General features: G+C 39.4%; 1 protein-coding gene and 2 pseudogenes across 1 annotated transcript; 1 reads left to right on the top strand and 2 right to left on the bottom strand.

Annotated features, from left to right (window-relative positions):
* The first annotated feature begins 320 nt into the window (after positions 1 to 320).
* Positions 321 to 1,612, top strand: LOC110050481 (olfactory receptor 4K17-like). Its single transcript, XM_020756404.1, has 2 exons — positions 321 to 765; positions 1,146 to 1,612. The coding sequence occupies exons 1-2, from the start codon at positions 321 to 323 to the stop codon at positions 1,610 to 1,612; spliced, it is 912 nt and encodes a 303-aa protein (XP_020612063.1).
* Positions 1,613 to 6,078: 4,466 nt separating this feature from the next.
* LOC149105354 (uncharacterized) lies at positions 6,079 to 8,064 on the bottom strand (annotated as a pseudogene).
* An 8,219-nt stretch (positions 8,065 to 16,283) lies between these two features.
* Positions 16,284 to 19,152, bottom strand: part of LOC110050483 (galactosylceramide sulfotransferase-like) — a 4,804-nt pseudogene continuing 1,935 nt past the window's right edge.

Genomic DNA, 19,152 nt, shown 5'->3' with positions numbered 1-19,152 from the left:
AGTTTGCCGACCATCAGCACTTCCAATATCTGCACCCCTAGACACCCTTGTGTCTAGTTAGTAGCTATTAATTGTAATGCGATCTATCTGGTTTTTATATATATAGCCCTTAAGTTTTCGTTTTGCAAACCCACATTCCAGCTCTGTAAAACGTCTTCATGCCTATTAAGAGTTACTTTTATTTCTAAATATTTCATAGGGTATATGTTTAGTACGGTTGTTGGTGGGAAGAGAAATGCTTAGTCATTTGAAAAACAATACTGAAGCGAGGATTCCATAGAACTAACAATATATATATATTTTTTCAGGAGTTTGGTTAAATGGCCGGCAATGGCGGCGAAAATGAATGTTTGTCATCTTCAATTATATTGTGGGACAATAGCTCCAAGAACCATATCAATGACGTCGTTTTATCTGTGGTGAATGGCACAACTGCAGCGTTCGCTTTACTTAGCAACCTGGCCATCACTGTGACGATGATCAAGAAACAGTTGATCGTGACACCATATGACATTCTCATTGGTAGCCTCACACTGGTGGACTGTGTAGCTGCCATAGTAGCAAAGCCCTTGTACATTGCCCTGCGCATGTTTCTACACCACGATCAAGTGGCCTGTGACTCGCTACGGTCCTTGACAAACGTAGCTGAATCTGCCATCTTGTTCTGCGTTGGTTGTTCACTCTTGCATATAGTTCTGATTGCTGGAGATCGATGCGTTGCGTTATGCAAGCCTGTGGGATATCGAACAAACTACGCTAAGAAAGGTAATGTTTGCATGAAGCTTTTCTTCCCATTTTGGTGAGGTGAGTCATGTTGGGAGGAGAGATCCTCTTGGACCTTTTGGGTGTTCTTAGACAAGACACCGTTACTCTCTCCAATTGGAGGTATAAATGAGAGCCAGTGAATTATGTTCCAACCTGAAGTAGCAATAACTGTAACGAATGATAAATTTATAAACTCGTGGCCTTCAGTGGGCATCTCAGCTATATGGAGACATACCTCGCATGTTTATCGGAATACATATCATGTATTCTTAATGTATCGCTACTTTTTGAGACGAGTAACATGTTTCCTCTGATAAAAAATGCATATATCCTGAGAATGCCACTGAAACGGTATATATATATATTTTCACTTTTTCCAGTGGCCCTTTGGCTTGCCGGCACATGCTGGCTAAATTGGTGTTTCTTCATCATCTTCGTCCAGTGGATCATTCCAACAAGTGCTGTACCAGTCGTCAGAGCGTTCATGGCAGCGGTTCTTTTGACATCTCTTGTGGTGCTTAAGATTAAGACAGCTGTGATCGTCGTTCGATACAATCGCTCTGTGCTGGGAAGCGGCACCTATTCACTTTATACCCAGCGACTAACTATAAGAGAGAGGAAGGTGCTTGCTGACACAAGATTCACTTTGCTCACATTCATGGTGTTATTTATCCCTACTGCTGCTCTAAGTATAGTGAGACCAGCTGGTATCTATGGAAGCGCTGTGTTTCCTTGGACAATTACCATCACCCTTCTTAACTCCGCTGTAAATCCTCTTATCCAATTGTGGCGAAACCGAAAGTTAAGGCAATCGATAGCTGAAGTCTTTTGGCCGTGTGGATATTGAATCTTTTACTATACTACTTACTCCTGCTAAAAGGTCTGGCAACAGTTTCCAACACTTTTCCAACCACTATACTTTGAAGAATTAAGCTGCCATTTTTTTTCAAGTGATACTACAATAATGCAATCAAACAACTGTCTAGTCATCGGTAAACAAGCTGCGGTCATTTTTTTATATATAACAGATTAGCATCGCAACAACACAACGTGTTAAAAACACCCTTAATTTTAGCTTTAATCCCTTATAAAAAACGAGTGGTTCCGGACGGAAAGTGTGAAGTCAGAAAACTCTACTTAGTTATAAACAGGTGAACGACATAAAGATGGTGTTCATGAAAAATAGTGACTTGAATATGCTAACTTAGTGAACGATACATTCGTTTGAACTAGCGATATTTCATACCGTAGGCCCTTAGAACTGAAGTCTACAGCTATTTTAAACTTGTCCGCATGTTCCGTAGCACGGTTTTGTTTTACATGTATTCCATGTGTATTCAGCAAGATCTTTGATTCAGACCTTCTTGCAACCCAAAGGACGATATCATTGCTTCTAAGTCATCGGTCGAGTCTTCTTGACGCTTATTCCTTACCATTTCGAACTCTTTAATGTAAGGTGCATGTGTCTTGGTTCTGCGTACAGAATTTTGCCCTCTAGAAGAAAACCACGACAGAGGAAGCTGTGTTTGTTTCGGATGTTCCAATCGAAAAATTACTTTCTCCTACCCCCTAGAATAGGCAAAGGTCCAAAACACAATAGATAAACAAAGAAATATCTGGGGAGTGAGAAAGAGGCAATTTCTCGGTATTTTCAAAGGGCCACTTGCCTCACCTACCCTGCTCCCTCAGCTACCCCTACAAAAAGTTAACGGAGTTGAGAACATAAAGTTTAATAAACTTCTGTTACGGTCTTTTAGTATGTAGTCATATTGTGCCCAGCTGACGAAAATATTGACATCTGAAGTCCATGTTTTCGATCAGGAACTAGCATTTCGTTTACGTGAAGGACCTTTCCCAATAGTCTAATACCAACAGCCCTCCGTGCTACGGACTCCACACTAAAAACGAGCTCCGTGACCCCCATGTTTAGTGTAGAGTGCTCAATTGGGATGGTTTGGGCCGCCAGCTGCTAGGGCACTATGCAACTAAGAACCTAATGCACCAGTACAAACTCTAATGTTTGTTTAATTAAGTAATTCCAATTAATTAATTAGTCTACAGCAAGGAAGTGGCAGATGCCAGCTCCCTTATGTGAGGTTGTAGCAGATCCATGGCAGCCACCACTGAGTCTAGCAGATGCCAGTGCCTATGTGCAGTTCTGTTTTCAATCTTGAGCAAGTGGCAGCTAGCAGTAATGGCTCTGAAATGCTGGGTAATCCATACCATAAAATTCAGGGTCGGTGCAAAACGTGGACCTCTCAATCTGGACCCCCTGTTGGACCCCCTTTTGGACCCTATCTGGACCCCATCTGGACCCCATCTGGACCCCTTCTTGACCCCTTCTGGGCCCCCTACTGGATCCTCTTCTGGACCCCCATCTGGACCTCCTTTTTTTTCTTCTAGAAAATACGGGCTTCTGATTTAAATAATTGAACTTAGAACATAACGCGATGAATTCTATTTAATCAGTGAGCAAGATGTGAAGAAATAAATAAATTCACGCAGCGTTGTGTCTGGAATAATATAATGGCTGTGGCCGCACTGTGAGAGTTAAGCAGATTATTTCTAATTAATCAATTACGGTTAACCGAGCTACCGAAAAAACGTGAGTGGTCGCTATTTTCGGCAGTTCATTGAACTTAAACGGGGTTAACGGTTGCCATGGAAATTAATTGAAGAACAACAGATTTTTTAACGGAGTTAGGTTAATTTTAAACTACCTTTCTATGCTGCGTGAATTCATTATTTCTTCACATTTTGCCCATTTTGCCACATTTTGATTAAATAGAGCCCGTATTTTCGGGAAGAAAAAATAGGTGGTCTAGAAGGTTCTGACACCGCTTGATGGACCGACGTCCAAAATTGATCAAAAAAGGGCGCAAATCCGAGATGTCGTCTTTTTCGGGTGAGGTCACTCTTCCGGTTCTTATCTGGGGGTCCAAATGGGGGTCCTGAAGGGGTCCAGAAGGGGTCCAGAAGGGGGTCCAAAAGGGGGTCCAGAAGGGGTCCAAAAGGGATCCAGATGGGGTCCAAAAGGGGTTCCAGTAGGGGGTCCAGATTGAGGGGTCCACGTTTTGTACCGAGACTAAAATTCAGAAATACATGTAACTTTCAATTGACAGTTTGTTATTTCATTTTCCTGTCCCTCACTTTCCTCAATATTGTTCACGCTGTGAAATGAAATCATCAAAATTTGACCAAGTTTTCAAAATTTACAATTTACTTGTATTTTCTTGACTGTGCAAATTACCTCCATCGAAATGTAAAACCTCCATTGTTAACTGTGATCTACTTTTAAATGCTGAAAGGCTTAAGTAATTTTCTATGAGTGTTTATTTTCTGAAAGTTGTGGATCAGTGTGGCGAGAATTTACCAGACAGCATGAGCCATTGGTATATTTCAACGATCTTTAATTTACTCCTAGTAGTTCAGTCTGTTATGTCATTGAATTCTACATGCATTGTATCAAAGTGACAGATGCAGCAAATGAAACAAGATGATTAAAGTTTAAATTTTTAAGGTAAGTTGTTTCTACATACTTCCATTTTTTAAGCCGGTTTTATCACAACTAAGCAAATGGAAAAATAGAAGAGAATTACAACAACAAATTGTTTCATGTTTAAATGTTAAGTTTGCATTTAATTACAAATAGATGATCGTGTACTGTATTGTCATGAAATGGTCAATTGAAATCTTACATGATGTTACAGTGTTAGAACTACTACATATTTTTGTGGTCTGTACAACGTAGAGTATACTATTGCAAACTATTTTTTTTTTTTCATTTTTTGTAATGTACAGGTGATGAATTTGACTTGAAGGAAAAAATCTTCACTGAATTGAGGGGGTGGTTTACTTTCCTGGTGAGTAAAACTGCATGGCTTATGACTAAATAACTGCTTAAATGTTTACGTTTATATCAAATTGTATCTGAGGAACCTTCATAATTTCCAACCATTGGCGTGGTCCATTGTATTACACATGCATGGCAATTAAGCGCTAGCAGTGTTATTGAGTATGAACTGTATAGAGGGTTTTAAATGTTGCTTCTCTTTATATCACTCGCTGCAGAAGACAACAAAATATACGCATAATTACATAACTTGTTGTTTGGTGATGAGTGACAGAGTCCATTTCTTAAGTCATCCGATAACAGGTAAGAGGAAAAGTACAGAAAGTTGCCGTGGAAATGAACATCTCTTTCCCAGCACACCCCCTGTCTATGTATTTGTGACAGGTTAAATATACAATGTGAAGTGTGATCTTATGATATGTAAAGTTACAAACATTAAAATCTGACCAACTTTTCTTTTGCTGAAACTAGTCTCCATTTGCAGGATATGATTTTGTTTTTATTCCTTGTGAATAGAGATCCCAGAGGCAACTAAATCTTATGTGAACAGTCTTCAAGTGAGGAAAATAAATGTCATTGCAAAAAGTTGCAGTGAAAGTAAGAAAAAAGTTAAGATTGGTACAATTTATCAGTATAACATGACTTACATTGGACATCATGTAAAGAAAATTTGCGACTGCAAAGACTAATAACAACTATTTGCTTTTTCAGGACTAACAGTGATGTTTTTTTAAAAAAAATTGGAATTAGAAAAAACAAAATTATTTAGTGTCAGTTTATGGAGTACATTAACTGATGTAGACAGTAAGGGAAACTGTATGTAAGCATCATCAGGTAAGATACAATGATGTTTTTTTGTTGTAATCCAAACTTTTTATCCTAAGCACTTCTTGCCATTGAATAGTTGTCCTCATTTCATCACAAGAACTGGTCATGGGTTATTTTTGAAGGCAAACTTCAAAGTCTGCCTATACTTAATACGTGTATGTACCAGCCATGTGTAAAGTGTATCTGAAAAGCAAATTTACATGTTAATAGTGTTATTTTAGTTATTAGGGAGGGGGAGGATTCAATCTGTGGGAGGAATATGGACTAATGTAGGGGTTAACGGTTTAACGATGTTGGTTTTAGTTTAGATATGTAGTCATGTAGAGATGTGCATGTTAATCCTGAATAACCTGAAATTTGGTGACTTGGAAAATATCTTTTCTTATTTCTTTCTCCAGCTTCTCAGCAGTCTGGAATCCTAAATACTTGAATCTGATTGGCTAACCGAGCATGCTCCAGCAGTATGGCTTTTCCCATCTGGACCCTGAGTACGGACCACCCCAAAATTTTCAACTTTGGCAATTTTTTGAAGCTTTTTAACTTGTCTATATCTAATTCCATTTTCAGTTGGCCAACAGTTAGTGATGTTCAAGTACAGATTTAAAAACGTGTCCAGTGTCAACATGTCAAATTTATGAACTGGACACATCACTGACACTCTGGATTACAAATTTTCTGAAAGTTGGCATTAACAAGTAAGATATTTCCTGAAGCATATATGTGTGTAATTAATTTCTCACACATTGTCTTGCTTGAGAAACGATCCATACCCCTCATGGACGTTTTTTCTTTGGGAGCTGCCCCCTCCTTTACCTTGTTCTTAGAATTTCTTAAGACTGGCCATGGGTATGGATATTTTCTGCAACTGCATGTTTAGATGTACATGTACTAAGCAATAACATCTGAAACTAAACTAATATTGTCGTACAATTACAGCCAAAGAGAGGGTCATGAAGGGGGGTACCAAATCCCAGTTCCCAGATTAAATTGGGTCCAAATCCCAGTTACCAAATCTAAAATCCCATTCCTAGTGATTGTTTGCAGACTACTGTGTATAATTAATTAAATGCTTGACTGACGTTGTTTGGATACACACATACCTTCACCTGGACTGAAGAAAATCTCTCATTCTTCTGGTGAGCAGTCTTTGTCTTCTCACTGTCTCCACTTTCGCTGCTGCTGTACTCGTCACTTTGATCATTGCAGGAGAGAACCTCCGCAGGCTGTTCATCAGACTTACCCTCTGGACGTTCTGCACTTTCCCCCGGCACTGAGCTTTGCACACAAGGAAGTACAAACTGCAAATCTAATGGATTAAGCAATGTCTGTGTTTCATACAAATTCAGAGGCAGTGTCCCAGCTCTGTCCATTGTGTTGTCTTGTCGTACACTTCGCTGCCTTACACACTTGTCGTATTGTTTTGCCCACACTCTAATCTCTGCTTCATCATTTCTGGACAATCTTTCTCCGACCGGTTTGGGAATTTCAGCAAGGACTAACTGGCCAGTAGCGGAAGGTTCAACAGCGTAGTATGAGTTGGGATGCGTGTAATAATGTGCAGACCATGGTGTCACTCTCTTTACTCCTTCTTCAACTGATGAACTAAAAATCTGTGCGTATTCGTAGAGAGTAAATGTTTCCTTCTTAAAATGAGTGACTTCATATTGGTTCTCAACATTTAACGCCAGGAGTGATTCTAATTCAAGTTCACCTAGAAACCTTGAGAAGACAGATCTTTGATATTGTGCTCTACCTTGCGAAGCGATTGTGCCATCAGTTCCAATGACTTCAAACACTTGTTTGATAAAGTACCCTATGGCACATCGGTGGTTTCTTTTGCCAAGGACTGTAGCTCTCTTGCCTTCCCTGAGCAATACTTCACGTACTCCAGCACCTCATCCACCATAGCAATTGCTTCATTAACCGACTTAAGTGGTTCTCTAACTGTGCGTTTTTGGAATGAATGTTAAAAGCCTTCACCAGGACTTATAACTTTCCAAGGAACTCTGCAATCCCTGTCAAAGGTCTGTTGATTAGTTTGACCGCGCCAGAACCATAGTGTGTAACGTAAATGTTACGATCAAGTTCACGCAGATTCCAATTGGTTGACACAGTTTCGATTGTGATTATGAACCTTCACTGTCACCTTTACTGTATCCTGCAATCACAACAACAGCCCCAGATTCAAAGAGCTTAACAGAGTGCTCTTCGCAGAACAAAATATCTTTACCAGGCCAAGCAACATGCACTGCTCGTAATGATATGGGTAGGCCATCACTCCCTCTAACGATTCTTGTTACACCCTGTAATGGAACAAAGACTTGAAGAACACCTTCCGCACAAACAGCAAGTTCATCCCCAGAGAGTGCCGAAGAACTAACATTTGTCTAACTGTCTGCATAGCTGCACATGACATTCACTACTCCAAGGACACCTACTCCGTCAAAATCAGTTGTGATCGAATGAATACTCTTTGTAGGATGCACCAATTAACATGTCACCATTTCCAAGACATAAGTTTACAATTTTCTGTGTGTCTTACAGCATTTTTTGAGTTAATATACTTGATTTCGATTATCATAGTCTGCGAATTGGACGCCATTTTTATCTCTCCCGCCACGTGCAAACATGCGCATATCATTCCATCAACAACAAAGCGCTGACCAGGAAAACTGACAGAACTTAACAATAAAACCGTGTGGAGCCCGGTAGATAAAACGTGGAAACGAAAAATGTGATGATTCTCTGTCTACTGAGGTCTAATGATGCAGAATTTTAATTCTTTATTCAAAAGAATAGGCTCAGTTAAGCAGTGGTGTCAAAAATAGGGTCAGAGAGCGCTAAAAATTGAAATTGTTCATCTCATTCCCAGTGGTTGAATCCCAGACTCAGTGCAGTAAATCCCATTTTCCCAGCCCAAAAAAGGGCAAATCCCAGTTCCCATTTTACCCCTTCACGCCCCTCGATCGAATATTCCTTGATGACCTTTGTAATTTACAATGTACAAAAACGTTCAGGTTTCACTTCGAAAACTTAGTGTGTAAGCTTAAATTTGGAAGGTATAAACCTGACGCTACGAACAATGAACATAAACACGAATTAAGTACGGTAGCGCGTGGACAAAAAAATTCAAGTAAGCTTTATATCTCTCTCACATCATCTGCAATGTCACTGAGATAACAATAGAAACAGAGATATCAGATTACTCACCCCTTAAATCTTTTCAAGTTTTCTTGTTGTCTCGAGTCACATTCATGGCGTTTAACTTCTTTGACTAGGGTATGGCAAGCCGTTTGTAGCAAAATTAAATCCTTGCAATATATGTTTAATCCTTTAAATAACGGTTTTATTTAAAGATAGAAAAAGGCATTCAATCCAATGGTAAATAAAATTTTTGGTTCAATTCAGTCTTTTAATTTTCACGATTCAATCCAATACCTGGAATATTGATTCAATCCAATACCAAAAATATTGATTCAATCCAATACCTAAAATATTGATTCAATCCAATACCTGGAATATTGATTCAATCCAATACCTAAAATATTGATTCAATCCAATACCTGGAATATTGATTCAATCCAATACCTCGAATATTGATGCAATCCAATACCTGAAATATTGATTCAATCCAATACCTCAAATATTGATTCAATCCAATACCTCAAATATTGATGCAATCTTCCTGGGCCGAGTGCGGCCAACAGGAACGAGAGTAACTGAGCACTAGAGAGCACTGAAAACATGGCGGGCGAAGGAGAACTAGATTTAGAAGTTGAGTTTCCTAAGTTTCTTGCAGACATCTTGGATAAAACGGAAATAATTTTTGAGAATTTTGACTCAGAAGTTGGAGTCATGGAAGACCATTTCTTAAAATTCCTGTTGAGGTGCTCGAGGAACTTTGAGGACTAGGATTTATCTGGACAACGATAACAAAGATGATTGGAGTTTGGAGATGGACAATTCACAGAAGATTGACAGAGTATGGCTGAGAAGATATGAGGGGTTTCAACAGCTTACCTGATAAGGAACCGAAATCATTCAAGAGTATGGATATAATTTCATTGCAGGTTTAAGTCCATTGGGTTACGGGTTCAACGGAGAAGAATAAGAGAAAGGTTAGCAAAATTAGATCCCCAAAATACTGTCTTGAGATGGGGTGCGTAAATTCGCTTTGGCATCTGGATGGACATCACTCTCTGATCCGATGGAAAATACTAATTCGGCTGTATAGACGGATTTTCTCAAAGAATAATGTTTTTGAAATGTAGTGCCAACAATAAAGCAGCAACAGGTCTTGAATTGTTTCTGGATGCCGTTAAGAGAGACGGAGAATTTTGGCCTTCGAGAGTACAAGTAGATCATGGTGTTGAAAACGTTGGTGTGTGCGATACAATGGAGCAGGTTAGAAGAGAGGAGAGGGGCAGCTTCACTGCAGGGCCATCAACACAACCAACGAATTGAAAGATTGTGGAGGGATGTTTCCGTTGTGCTTCCCACTTGTACTTTTACACTTTTTGTAGTATGGAATTGTCAGGCATCCTGGACACTGATAATTCAGTGTATCTTTCCACCTTACACTTAGTTTTTCAACCAAGGATAAACCTTGCTCTTTGCCAGTTCACTGAAGCTTTCAACCACCAAAATGTAAGAACAGAAAAAAAACTGGTTGCCATACCAAATGTGGCTTAATCATATGATGCATCCTGAAAACCCCCTTTCAAATGGAAAGTCATATGATTTTGAATACTATGGTGATGATCCTGATGGTCCAACTCCATTGGGCAGTGATAACAATGTTGTAGTTGAAGAAATTGACCTGGTACAACATGATTCAGTGCAGTCATTTGTATTGGAAAGGCTAGATCCCTTAAGATAATCAAGTCAAATGGGAGTAGACATCTTCCAGGAGGCTCTAGAACTAGTGACAGTTAAACTTGGGCAACTGACAATTGCATAATACTACATGTGTGTGGGCTGGGTAAAGGAGATTATGGCCCTTAAAGTATTTTTGCAACTCAATTCACAACAGAAAACCTCACCCTGTATCAAATAAATTATTTTCTCATCTTCCTTTTCATTGATATACAAAACTCAGAAACTGCTTGAATTACAGAATGCCTAACTTCTAGCAACACAACTAAACTGAAGAGAAATCAGGGCATTTGATAACTGCCATGTGCACTACTCTGCCTTGTAGATTTTTCAGGTGCTTATCAAAACAGATGTTAAAATGTTGCAAGGTTAATTTGTTGTCTTATTTTCAAAAGTACCCAGGACACAAGACTAACCTCTTGGTGCACTGGCATAATGGCTACTAACAGGACCCATGTCACTAGCCAAAACTAACTTTGCACCAGCCAGCCTTTTTCATACACAGCTTCACTGACTTTTTTATAAGAGTGGTCAATCTTGAACATTTCTTGTTGCATCAAAAATGTTAATAATAATCACTAAGAAAATTTCACTCCCACAAACACGAATCCTGCTTTTCTTGAATATGCTTATGTTCAAACTCTGATGTACTTTTATCAGTGTTGCCATTTTCTTTTATCTCCCTTTAATAGTTAAATATTTATCATATGCTTGTTAAGGCAATTATTTCCATGAAATCCACTCATAGTTTCCCTGTTTTCATTAGTTTCTATTCTCTTCAGTTTTACTTTGTCAGGATAATTCTCAATTTTGTTTTCATCCAGTAGACCAGTACTCCATTCCATCATGATTGTCACAATGGCTAGTGAAAGTGCAAAATCTACTATTCAAAACTTAAATGTGTGGCTGGTTGGCAGTAGTGTTAGCCTTGAGCCCTGGGTACCCGATAATATTCACAACAAATTGGTGCCATGCTTGTCATAGAATATCAAGAAAAACATCGTTTTTAGGAAAGAAGTACCACATGTGGGTTAAATAATGCAAAACATGAGACAACAACATTGAAAAACTTAAAACACATCCCAATGTTCAATGATTGCTGTCTTGTAAAATGTAAAGGTTCTTATTTCAAAAATAACTTAAAGCCAGGTTTACACAAACAGTTTTTGTGAGAAACATGCTTGACTGTGCACACGGCACAGCAAAAATTTTGTTTACAGTTCAAAGTTTAGTGTGCCAGTAATGATTGGACAGCAGAAATATGCACAATACCAAAGACCAATGTGGTAGCAAAATTTGCCACAGTTTATGTTATTTGCCACAAAAAGCTAGCACACACAGCTTTTAATAAACAAATATGTTTATCACATAAAAATTGGTTAACTTACATCTACAAAAGCGGCAGCAATGGAATCTAAATTTTCCGTGTCCCTTGTGTCTCGGTTGTAGCAATGTCTCATTTACCTAAGCAGACTAATGGTTTGATCAAGAACTTCGGCGTGTGCTTCTGCAACTTCTGAGTCAAAATTCTCAAAAATTATCTCCGTTTTATCCAAGATGTCTGCAAGAAACTTAGGAAACTCAACTTCTAAATCTAGTTCTCCTTCGCCCGCCATGTTTTCAGTGCTCTCTAGTGCTCAGTTACTCTCGTTCCTGTTGGCCGCACTCGGCCCAGGAAGATTGCATCAATATTTGAGGTATTGGATTGAATCAATATTTGAGGTATTGGATTGAATCAATATTTCAGGGTTGGATTGCATCAATATTCGAGGTATTGGATTGAATCAATATTCCAGGTATTGGATTGAATCAATATTTTAGGTATTGGATTGAATCAATATTCCAGGTATTGGATTGAATCAATATTTTAGGTATTGGATTGAATCAATATTTTAGGCATTGGATTGAATCAATATTCCAGGTATTGGATTGAATTGTGAAAATTAAAAGATTGAATTGAACCAAAATTTTATTTACCACTGCATTGAATGCCTTTTTCTATCTTTAAATAAAACCGTTATTTAAAGGATTAAACATATATTGCAAGGATTTAATTTTGCTACAAACGGCTTGTCATACTAGGGCCTTGACAAGGACAACTTTCGTGTACACGGTGCTCGTGTACAAAAAGATCTGACGTGTTACCATCTGAGCAATAATTTATCCGATACCTCATAAAGAGCAAGAATCACTTTAGACCTGAAAACTCCATCCAAAATGGTTGCAATCACTTATCAGACGTGTGCCAATGCTTCAACTGACTTGCCACGGCAAAATGGCGGTCAATTGTCCAGTTCCCAGTCCTCCAAACACTTGAGGCGGTTAGGTGGAGGCGGCGATGGCCGCGTGAGAGTTGGGTTGAGACCGCCTCCTCTTGGCGCGAAATTAGAATATTAAGCTTTCGTAGAAACGGCGGCGAGCAACGGCTGTTTTGCTTTCGTTTTCAGTGGTCCAATTTGACTTTGTTCGTGGATTTTACGAGCATAATGGCAACTTTTCGAGAAATCCAAGACATTCTAGCTGTTGCATGCTTTGAGGACATCATAGACGAGGATGAATTTCTGTTGTTGAGGGATCTACACATGTCGAAAAATCTTGACTTTCCTTACGAAGACTGAATCAGCCTTTTCTTTACTAGTGCAACCTAGGTCACCGGCCTCTGCCTCCTCCCATTTTTCTGATATTTCTTCCATCAGAATATCCATCTCGCTATCTTCTATGTCAACTCCACTCAGTTTCGCCTGATGTTTTCGTTTCGTCTCGAATTTGTCCAGTAGTAGTTTGAAATGTTCCTGTACGTTTTTCTTCTTCACCTGAAACTTCACGGAGGTTTCGTCATTCAGACGATCCGTGATGGCATTCCATACTTTTCCTCGATCTACAGTCCTTGGTTTGAAGATCCATGGTTCTGAAGCTCTGACTTCTTTCGCTAGGATCAAATCATGTGCTTCTGTCTATTCCATGATCGAGCTAGAAGAGAGAAAACAAAAGCTTATTAAAAACAGGTCCTGTCTATCGATTCACCATTCGGAAATATTCCAAAATTAAAGAGACAAATTGGAAGAACAAAATAGCATTTTGCACCAGCAAGTACTTGCAATCTAAAGTTTTAAAGTCTACAAGACGTAAACATCGTTCGGAACAATGTGAATCCCAGGAAACTCACGCATTTCTTTTGCTTTTCTCTCCTTCGCTTGCCATCTTTCTTCTTCCCTCACACCTCCAATGTGAAGTAAGATTTTCGCTGTAAAGCAAACGAAATATCAAATATTTGCAAATAAAATACAAAGGGAAGCGTCAAAAAAACATTTTTTGAATTTAAAGAAGAGTTTCAGTGTATTTTAGGTGCTACAAATCGGAAAGTGACCGTCTCTCGAGGGGGCCAAACCTACCTTTCTCGCCGCCGCCACGGTTGGAAGACGCGGGCAACACTCCACGTGATTATGCTAATTAGCTTGAGAGCGGGAAATTTTACTTCCGGTTGGCGTCCACCTCGCCGCCTCCAGTGTTTGCTTAAGGCCTCTATTTAGAGTGGGGAGAATCCGCTGAGCAATACGAGTGCAGGCGCAGGACTCCGTGAAGATGCAACAACAAATTTTGCGCTGGCACAGCGGGTTTCGAAGAGAATGTTTTAGTATTAGAAACATTCCTCATGTGTGTGGCCTTGCATGAACTTTTTCTATGGTCAGTGTACTGTGACGTAAATCAATTGCCTGTAGTTGGCAAACACTCTCTTCGAAACTTCGTTGCAGAAATCTGCTGTACTAGCGCAAATAATTTGTTGTTGCATCTTCGCGTAATCACGTAGTCCTGCGCCTGCACTCACATCGCTCACAGTCACGGTCACACGCTGACTTGTTTTGCGTTCTTCCCCACGGATTTTCGAGGAAAAGAGAGACTGCTCGCAGTCTGTTTTAATTTCAACTTTAGCTTTTTTTTCTCATTTGCATTACATTGTATTCCAACGTAGATGAAATGCAATTTCTGGCTGCAACTACAAAATCGTCCAAAATTTGCCTTAGATGTTGGATTATTTTAATTATTATACATTGAACTCACTATCTCTTTTCGGGTTGGCCGAAAGCGTACAGTGACTTTTCGAAATCAACGCCTGTGACGTCATCTAGCTGAAGATTATACAATAATCATGTCAAAGACACTCAAGGTCACGGGTAATCAAATCATATATGACCGCGGTGTGTTGCTTGCCGTCAGTAAAGAAGCAAAAACATGACTTCCATTCTTTTTTCGTTCAATGTATAATGAAACAATTATTAGATTCGGTTTTGTGATAACCAGAATAATCAAGGTTTCGGTAAGGGTTATCTGCCTCAGCCTTCGGCTTTGGCTAATAACCCCTACCTCGACCTTGATTATTCTGGATATCACAGAAACCTCATCCAACAATTGTTTATTATTAACAAAACAATAAATAAATGCAAAGCTCCGCTTTTAGGCTTGGCTAAATCTGAATATTATTATTTGATAAAGCCAATCAAAAAGACAACCAACCAGAAAAAGAAACAAACAAACAAATAACTAAGCAAAAACAATTGGAATTAAAGTGCACCTAAACCCAAAATATTTTTTCGCTAAAATAAATCTTTGCACCTGTTCCAATAACATTTCGCCTTTATTTTCAATTTTGGACTTTTTGATGGGCCTCAAACCTTGCAAAATATATACATGTACATACATGTTTACGAAGACTCCGAGATGCAAATCAGTTTGCGACGTCAAATCGAGAATAGACCCCAGCCCCTCACAAGTTCGGTCGTGGGACGAATAATGGCTAGTTTTGGTATATTTAACAGCCTATAAAAATTCAAGATAACCAGTCAAAATTTGGTAAAAAAAGAAAAAAAAAAAAAAAAGGTGCACTGCGTTACAAACAGGTGCAAAGATTTATTTTAGCGAAAACAATATATTGGGTTTAATTTGGATGAACTTTAAGGTGGCTGAACACAGTTTTGATAGGTTTTGAGTATATGTCATTCGTTAAGGCGTTACGTGCGAAATGCTGCAGCTTAGAGGCTGAAACTTGGCAGAGGAAAAACATAGTCGTGGAAGATTTTTATTAACGACTAACATAAGCACTTTTGGCTGTTTACATCGCAACGCAGGTAATTAAAAGCAACCCTATAATTTCACTTTTATGACGCTTACGTAAAATCCAGTCATTAGACTTTTCCATGAACTTGCCCACAGCTTTCAATAAATAATCATTATTGTCTGAAATGAACTCGAACAAATTTTAACAAACGGGTTTTTGAAAATTGAAGGATAAAGCTGCCCACATGAAAACTGATTATTTCACAGAACTCCTTTGTTCGACTTCTGTTTTACAGTTCTCATCATTTGACGTGCGCTGAGAAGAAGAATTCTGCCAAATTTCATCAAATTCTGATGAGTAGATTTTGAAAAATTCGCGTTTGTGTACATTGTCTTAATAGGTCAAAAAATACAGCAGTCTCACATGCTTTCCTTAGTACGCCTGCGCAAGTGGTCTTTGCAAAGTACAGCTCGTTTTGCCATTTAGTTGTTTGATTACTGTGTTTAAATAGTCGACAAAAACAGGCAAAAAAAGTTTTCGCCACCGTGTTTTTTGTCTGATTTAAAACCTGTGCTGTCACAGGAATTGCCGCTGATCGCTCGGAAACTGTGTTCAGCCGCCTTTTAGGTAACATAGTTAACAGAAGCATATGGTCACGATGGATCCTTACACATTAACACTGGGGTGTACTTCAGGTCATGGTTGTCGTGCCGGCCTGTGTTAGACAAACTATTCTCTGGTGAAGTTTCCTCAACAGAATTCCACTTTTGCTGTATTCGACGTTTGGTGAATACTAGATTGGTCGTGGTTTTTCTGGTCATTTGCTTACACATTTGTGTATATTCCTTTTCACTGGTTTCCCTCTCGTCCTGTATTTCTCCCCTTTCAATTGTGCGTAAGCACACCGCCTCAAATATCTCGTTCGAAAAAGTTGGTCCCTGCTTCAGAAAAATTTCTCCATGATGTTGTGTTGAAATGATTGTATAGCAGCAAGTCGGCATGACTCCAAGATAAAATATTTGCTTTGATTTCGTCGCTAAGAGATACTCTCTTTCTTCGAACTTTTTGTTTGACTTATAAGATGTCCTGTAGATCCCAACAAAGTAAATTTCTTAACAAGATCAACGATTCGTCAAAATATTCATTGATCAAAACGAGATCAAAACGAGATCAAACTCGTTCTCAATATAATTGATATATTGCGTCGTGGCGTTTCGGGTTTCAAAGAGCTTGTTTTCAAAACCCAAATCAAACATTGAAGGATTCCTCAAGAGACTAAAATGTCCTTTAAAGGCTGTTGGATTTCTCAAAAACTTTTGTATCGGGTTAGCTGTGTTTTGTAGCCCTAGTCTCTTAGCCAACTGATAATAACTGAACACTGACTCAAACTGGTTTACAGGAAAACATTTAATCGTGATATACTTGGACTTGGGTTTGGGGAATAACAAGTTAACGGGAGCCTTGTTATGTCGCGTGTGACTGGTAAGAATCTTACGTTCCTCAGCATGCAGTGGTATGGTGGCAGAAAGATGAAATCGTTTTGGCCAGTTGAAATGGATAGGACCCTTTGGCATGACAAAAGTAAGGTTTCTGGCATCACCATAACGGTAGAATATCGCGGCCATAGTACTGGAGCCGGTTTTGTGTGTCTACAGAAAGAAAATCTAATCCCATGGTTTGCATTTTGAATCATGTCCAGCTGAAATGTGTCCGATGTCGTAAAATTGCCTATGAAAGGGCAAGAAATGGTAAGTGTGACTTCACTAGCTAGCGTCTGTGTGTTTATCTCGATTTGAACATGAAGAGCATCAAGCAAACTTTCACGTTTTAGTCTCAATTTGCTTGCCATAACCAAAGACGAAAAATGTTGGGGAAATGGAAACATGTTCCTTTTTTTAAAAGATGTGATTTATTCCGGCAACACTGTCACATGCAGACTCGGAAAAAGGAATTCCGAATTCTCCCAATAGGAGTCGAACCTATGACCTTCCGATTACTAGTTCAGATGCTTTACCACTGAGCTACAGGAGACACGTGGAGGCTGTACAGGAGACTCGTGGGGGCTCTGCGGGGGACTCGTGAGGGCTCTACGGGGGACTCGTGGTGGCTCTAATGGAGACTCGTGAGGGCTCTACAGGGGACTCGTGGGGGCTCTGCTGGAGACTCTTGGAGGGTCTACAGGGGACTCGTGAGGGCTCTACAGGGGACTCGTCGGGGGTCTACAGGGGACTCGTGAGGGCTCTACAGGGGACTCGTGGAGGGTCTACAGGAGACTCGTGCAGGGTCTACAGGGGACTCGTGCGGGCTTTACAGTGGACTCGTGGGGACTCTACTGGAGACTCGTGGGGGCTCTATAGGTGACTCGTAGGATTCCCTTTTTACTTCAAAATATTGCTATGTATCAAAGCGCTACAGAATATAATATTTCAACTTGAAACACAGGCTATTGTGCCGGCGCGCGCAGATCTATAAACTGACTCGACTAATACCAGAACACTAAATGGAGCAACGGAATCCGCGCTCAGTCCTTTCCGCGCGCTTTCGCGTTCTCATTTGACGTTGCGTTGTTTTTGCTAAATCTGCCTAGTGTTAACTGATTGCGCGCGTTGATGTTCACAGTTCTCTTGATTTCTGACACCGCGCTATAGTCCACCAGCGGAAACTGGAAAAAAGAGTCATAACTGGTGCGAAACGTTTGGAAGAACAAAAGTTTTTCTATTGACTGCTCTCCTGCGAAGTTTCTTCCCTCTCCTTTCATTTTAGTCCCCTGTAAGGTGTCCCCGATGCTGGAGTGCCCACTGGACCCACTCAATTTCTTCGGTAACATTCCCAGACACCAGTCTCCTGCCACTCGAGCACTGAAGAAGTTTGGGTACGAGATTGAGTTACAAGGGGACAACGTGATCCAAAAAATAACTCATACAATGTTTTATTCACGGTTGATGCTTAGATTAGATTTGCTTTAATCTTTAATCAATGGTTGCTAATTACAAGTAATTTTTAAGTGGCGTAGATAATGGGGAAACGAAAAAAATAGGCCGAACAGTGAAATCTTGAAGTGACACAAATATCGGCGAAAAGAAGAAGGCACCGAACAGCTGTAACAAGTTGTTTTGTACGACAACGTTACTGGCAAAACAATAACGCAGAATTACTCGAGAGCACTTCTGTTGCTAAGCATTTGACGCAAGGAAGAGCTGGAGACGATCAAAACAGTATCTTAAAATAAGCCTTGTTTTGCATTCAAAAAGACTACTTATGCCAAATTTATGACAGTGCTGTTAAAATTAGAAACATTAAAGATTTTTCACCTTTGCTAACACTGTTCAGGCAACATTTAGGATATTCATGAAAAGGACAAGAAAACAGATGAAAATGAAAATTATTTCCCACTATATTTCCAAGAGTTTATACTCCTTACTAACGTTTTGAAAAACCTGAGATATCAATAGATCGACAACACAAAAATTAGCATGGTGCTTAATTTCGGACGAATAATTTTTGCATTAATCTCGCGAGGTTATGGACAACCTTTTCGAGCTCTTAAATCAAAGGGTAACACTGTTTGGAATTGTTTCTTGATAAGATTAATAGAGTTGTAAAATCGCAAGAGTCAGTTCTTAACACCAGTTTTAAAAATCAGAAATAATGTACCTTGATAACGCTGTATACCCAGGGGGCAAATAAAAATCCGTACATAAGATTTGCTGATTTGCTGATTATGCCAAAATAGAACCTCTAAGCTTTGACCAGGTATCCTTCTGCTTCGCTCATTGAA

This window comes from Orbicella faveolata, unplaced genomic scaffold (genome assembly GCF_042242905.1).
Source record: "Orbicella faveolata isolate gen_17 unplaced genomic scaffold, um_ofav_v1 contig_34, whole genome shotgun sequence".
NCBI lineage: Eukaryota > Metazoa > Cnidaria > Anthozoa > Scleractinia > Merulinidae > Orbicella > Orbicella faveolata.
The sequence above is the reverse complement of the archived record's forward strand: the minus strand, read 5'-3'. Positions and strand labels throughout refer to the sequence as shown.

Bases quoted from the DNA above. Each gene is read 5' to 3' on its own strand.
- LOC110050481 (XM_020756404.1), top strand. From the start codon at position 321: ATGGCCGGCAATGGCGGCGAAAATGAATGTTTGTCATCTTCAATTATA. The intron at 766-1,145 runs GTAATGTTTGCA...CACTTTTTCCAG, and splicing joins AACAAACTACGCTAAGAAAG to TGGCCCTTTGGCTTGCCGGC.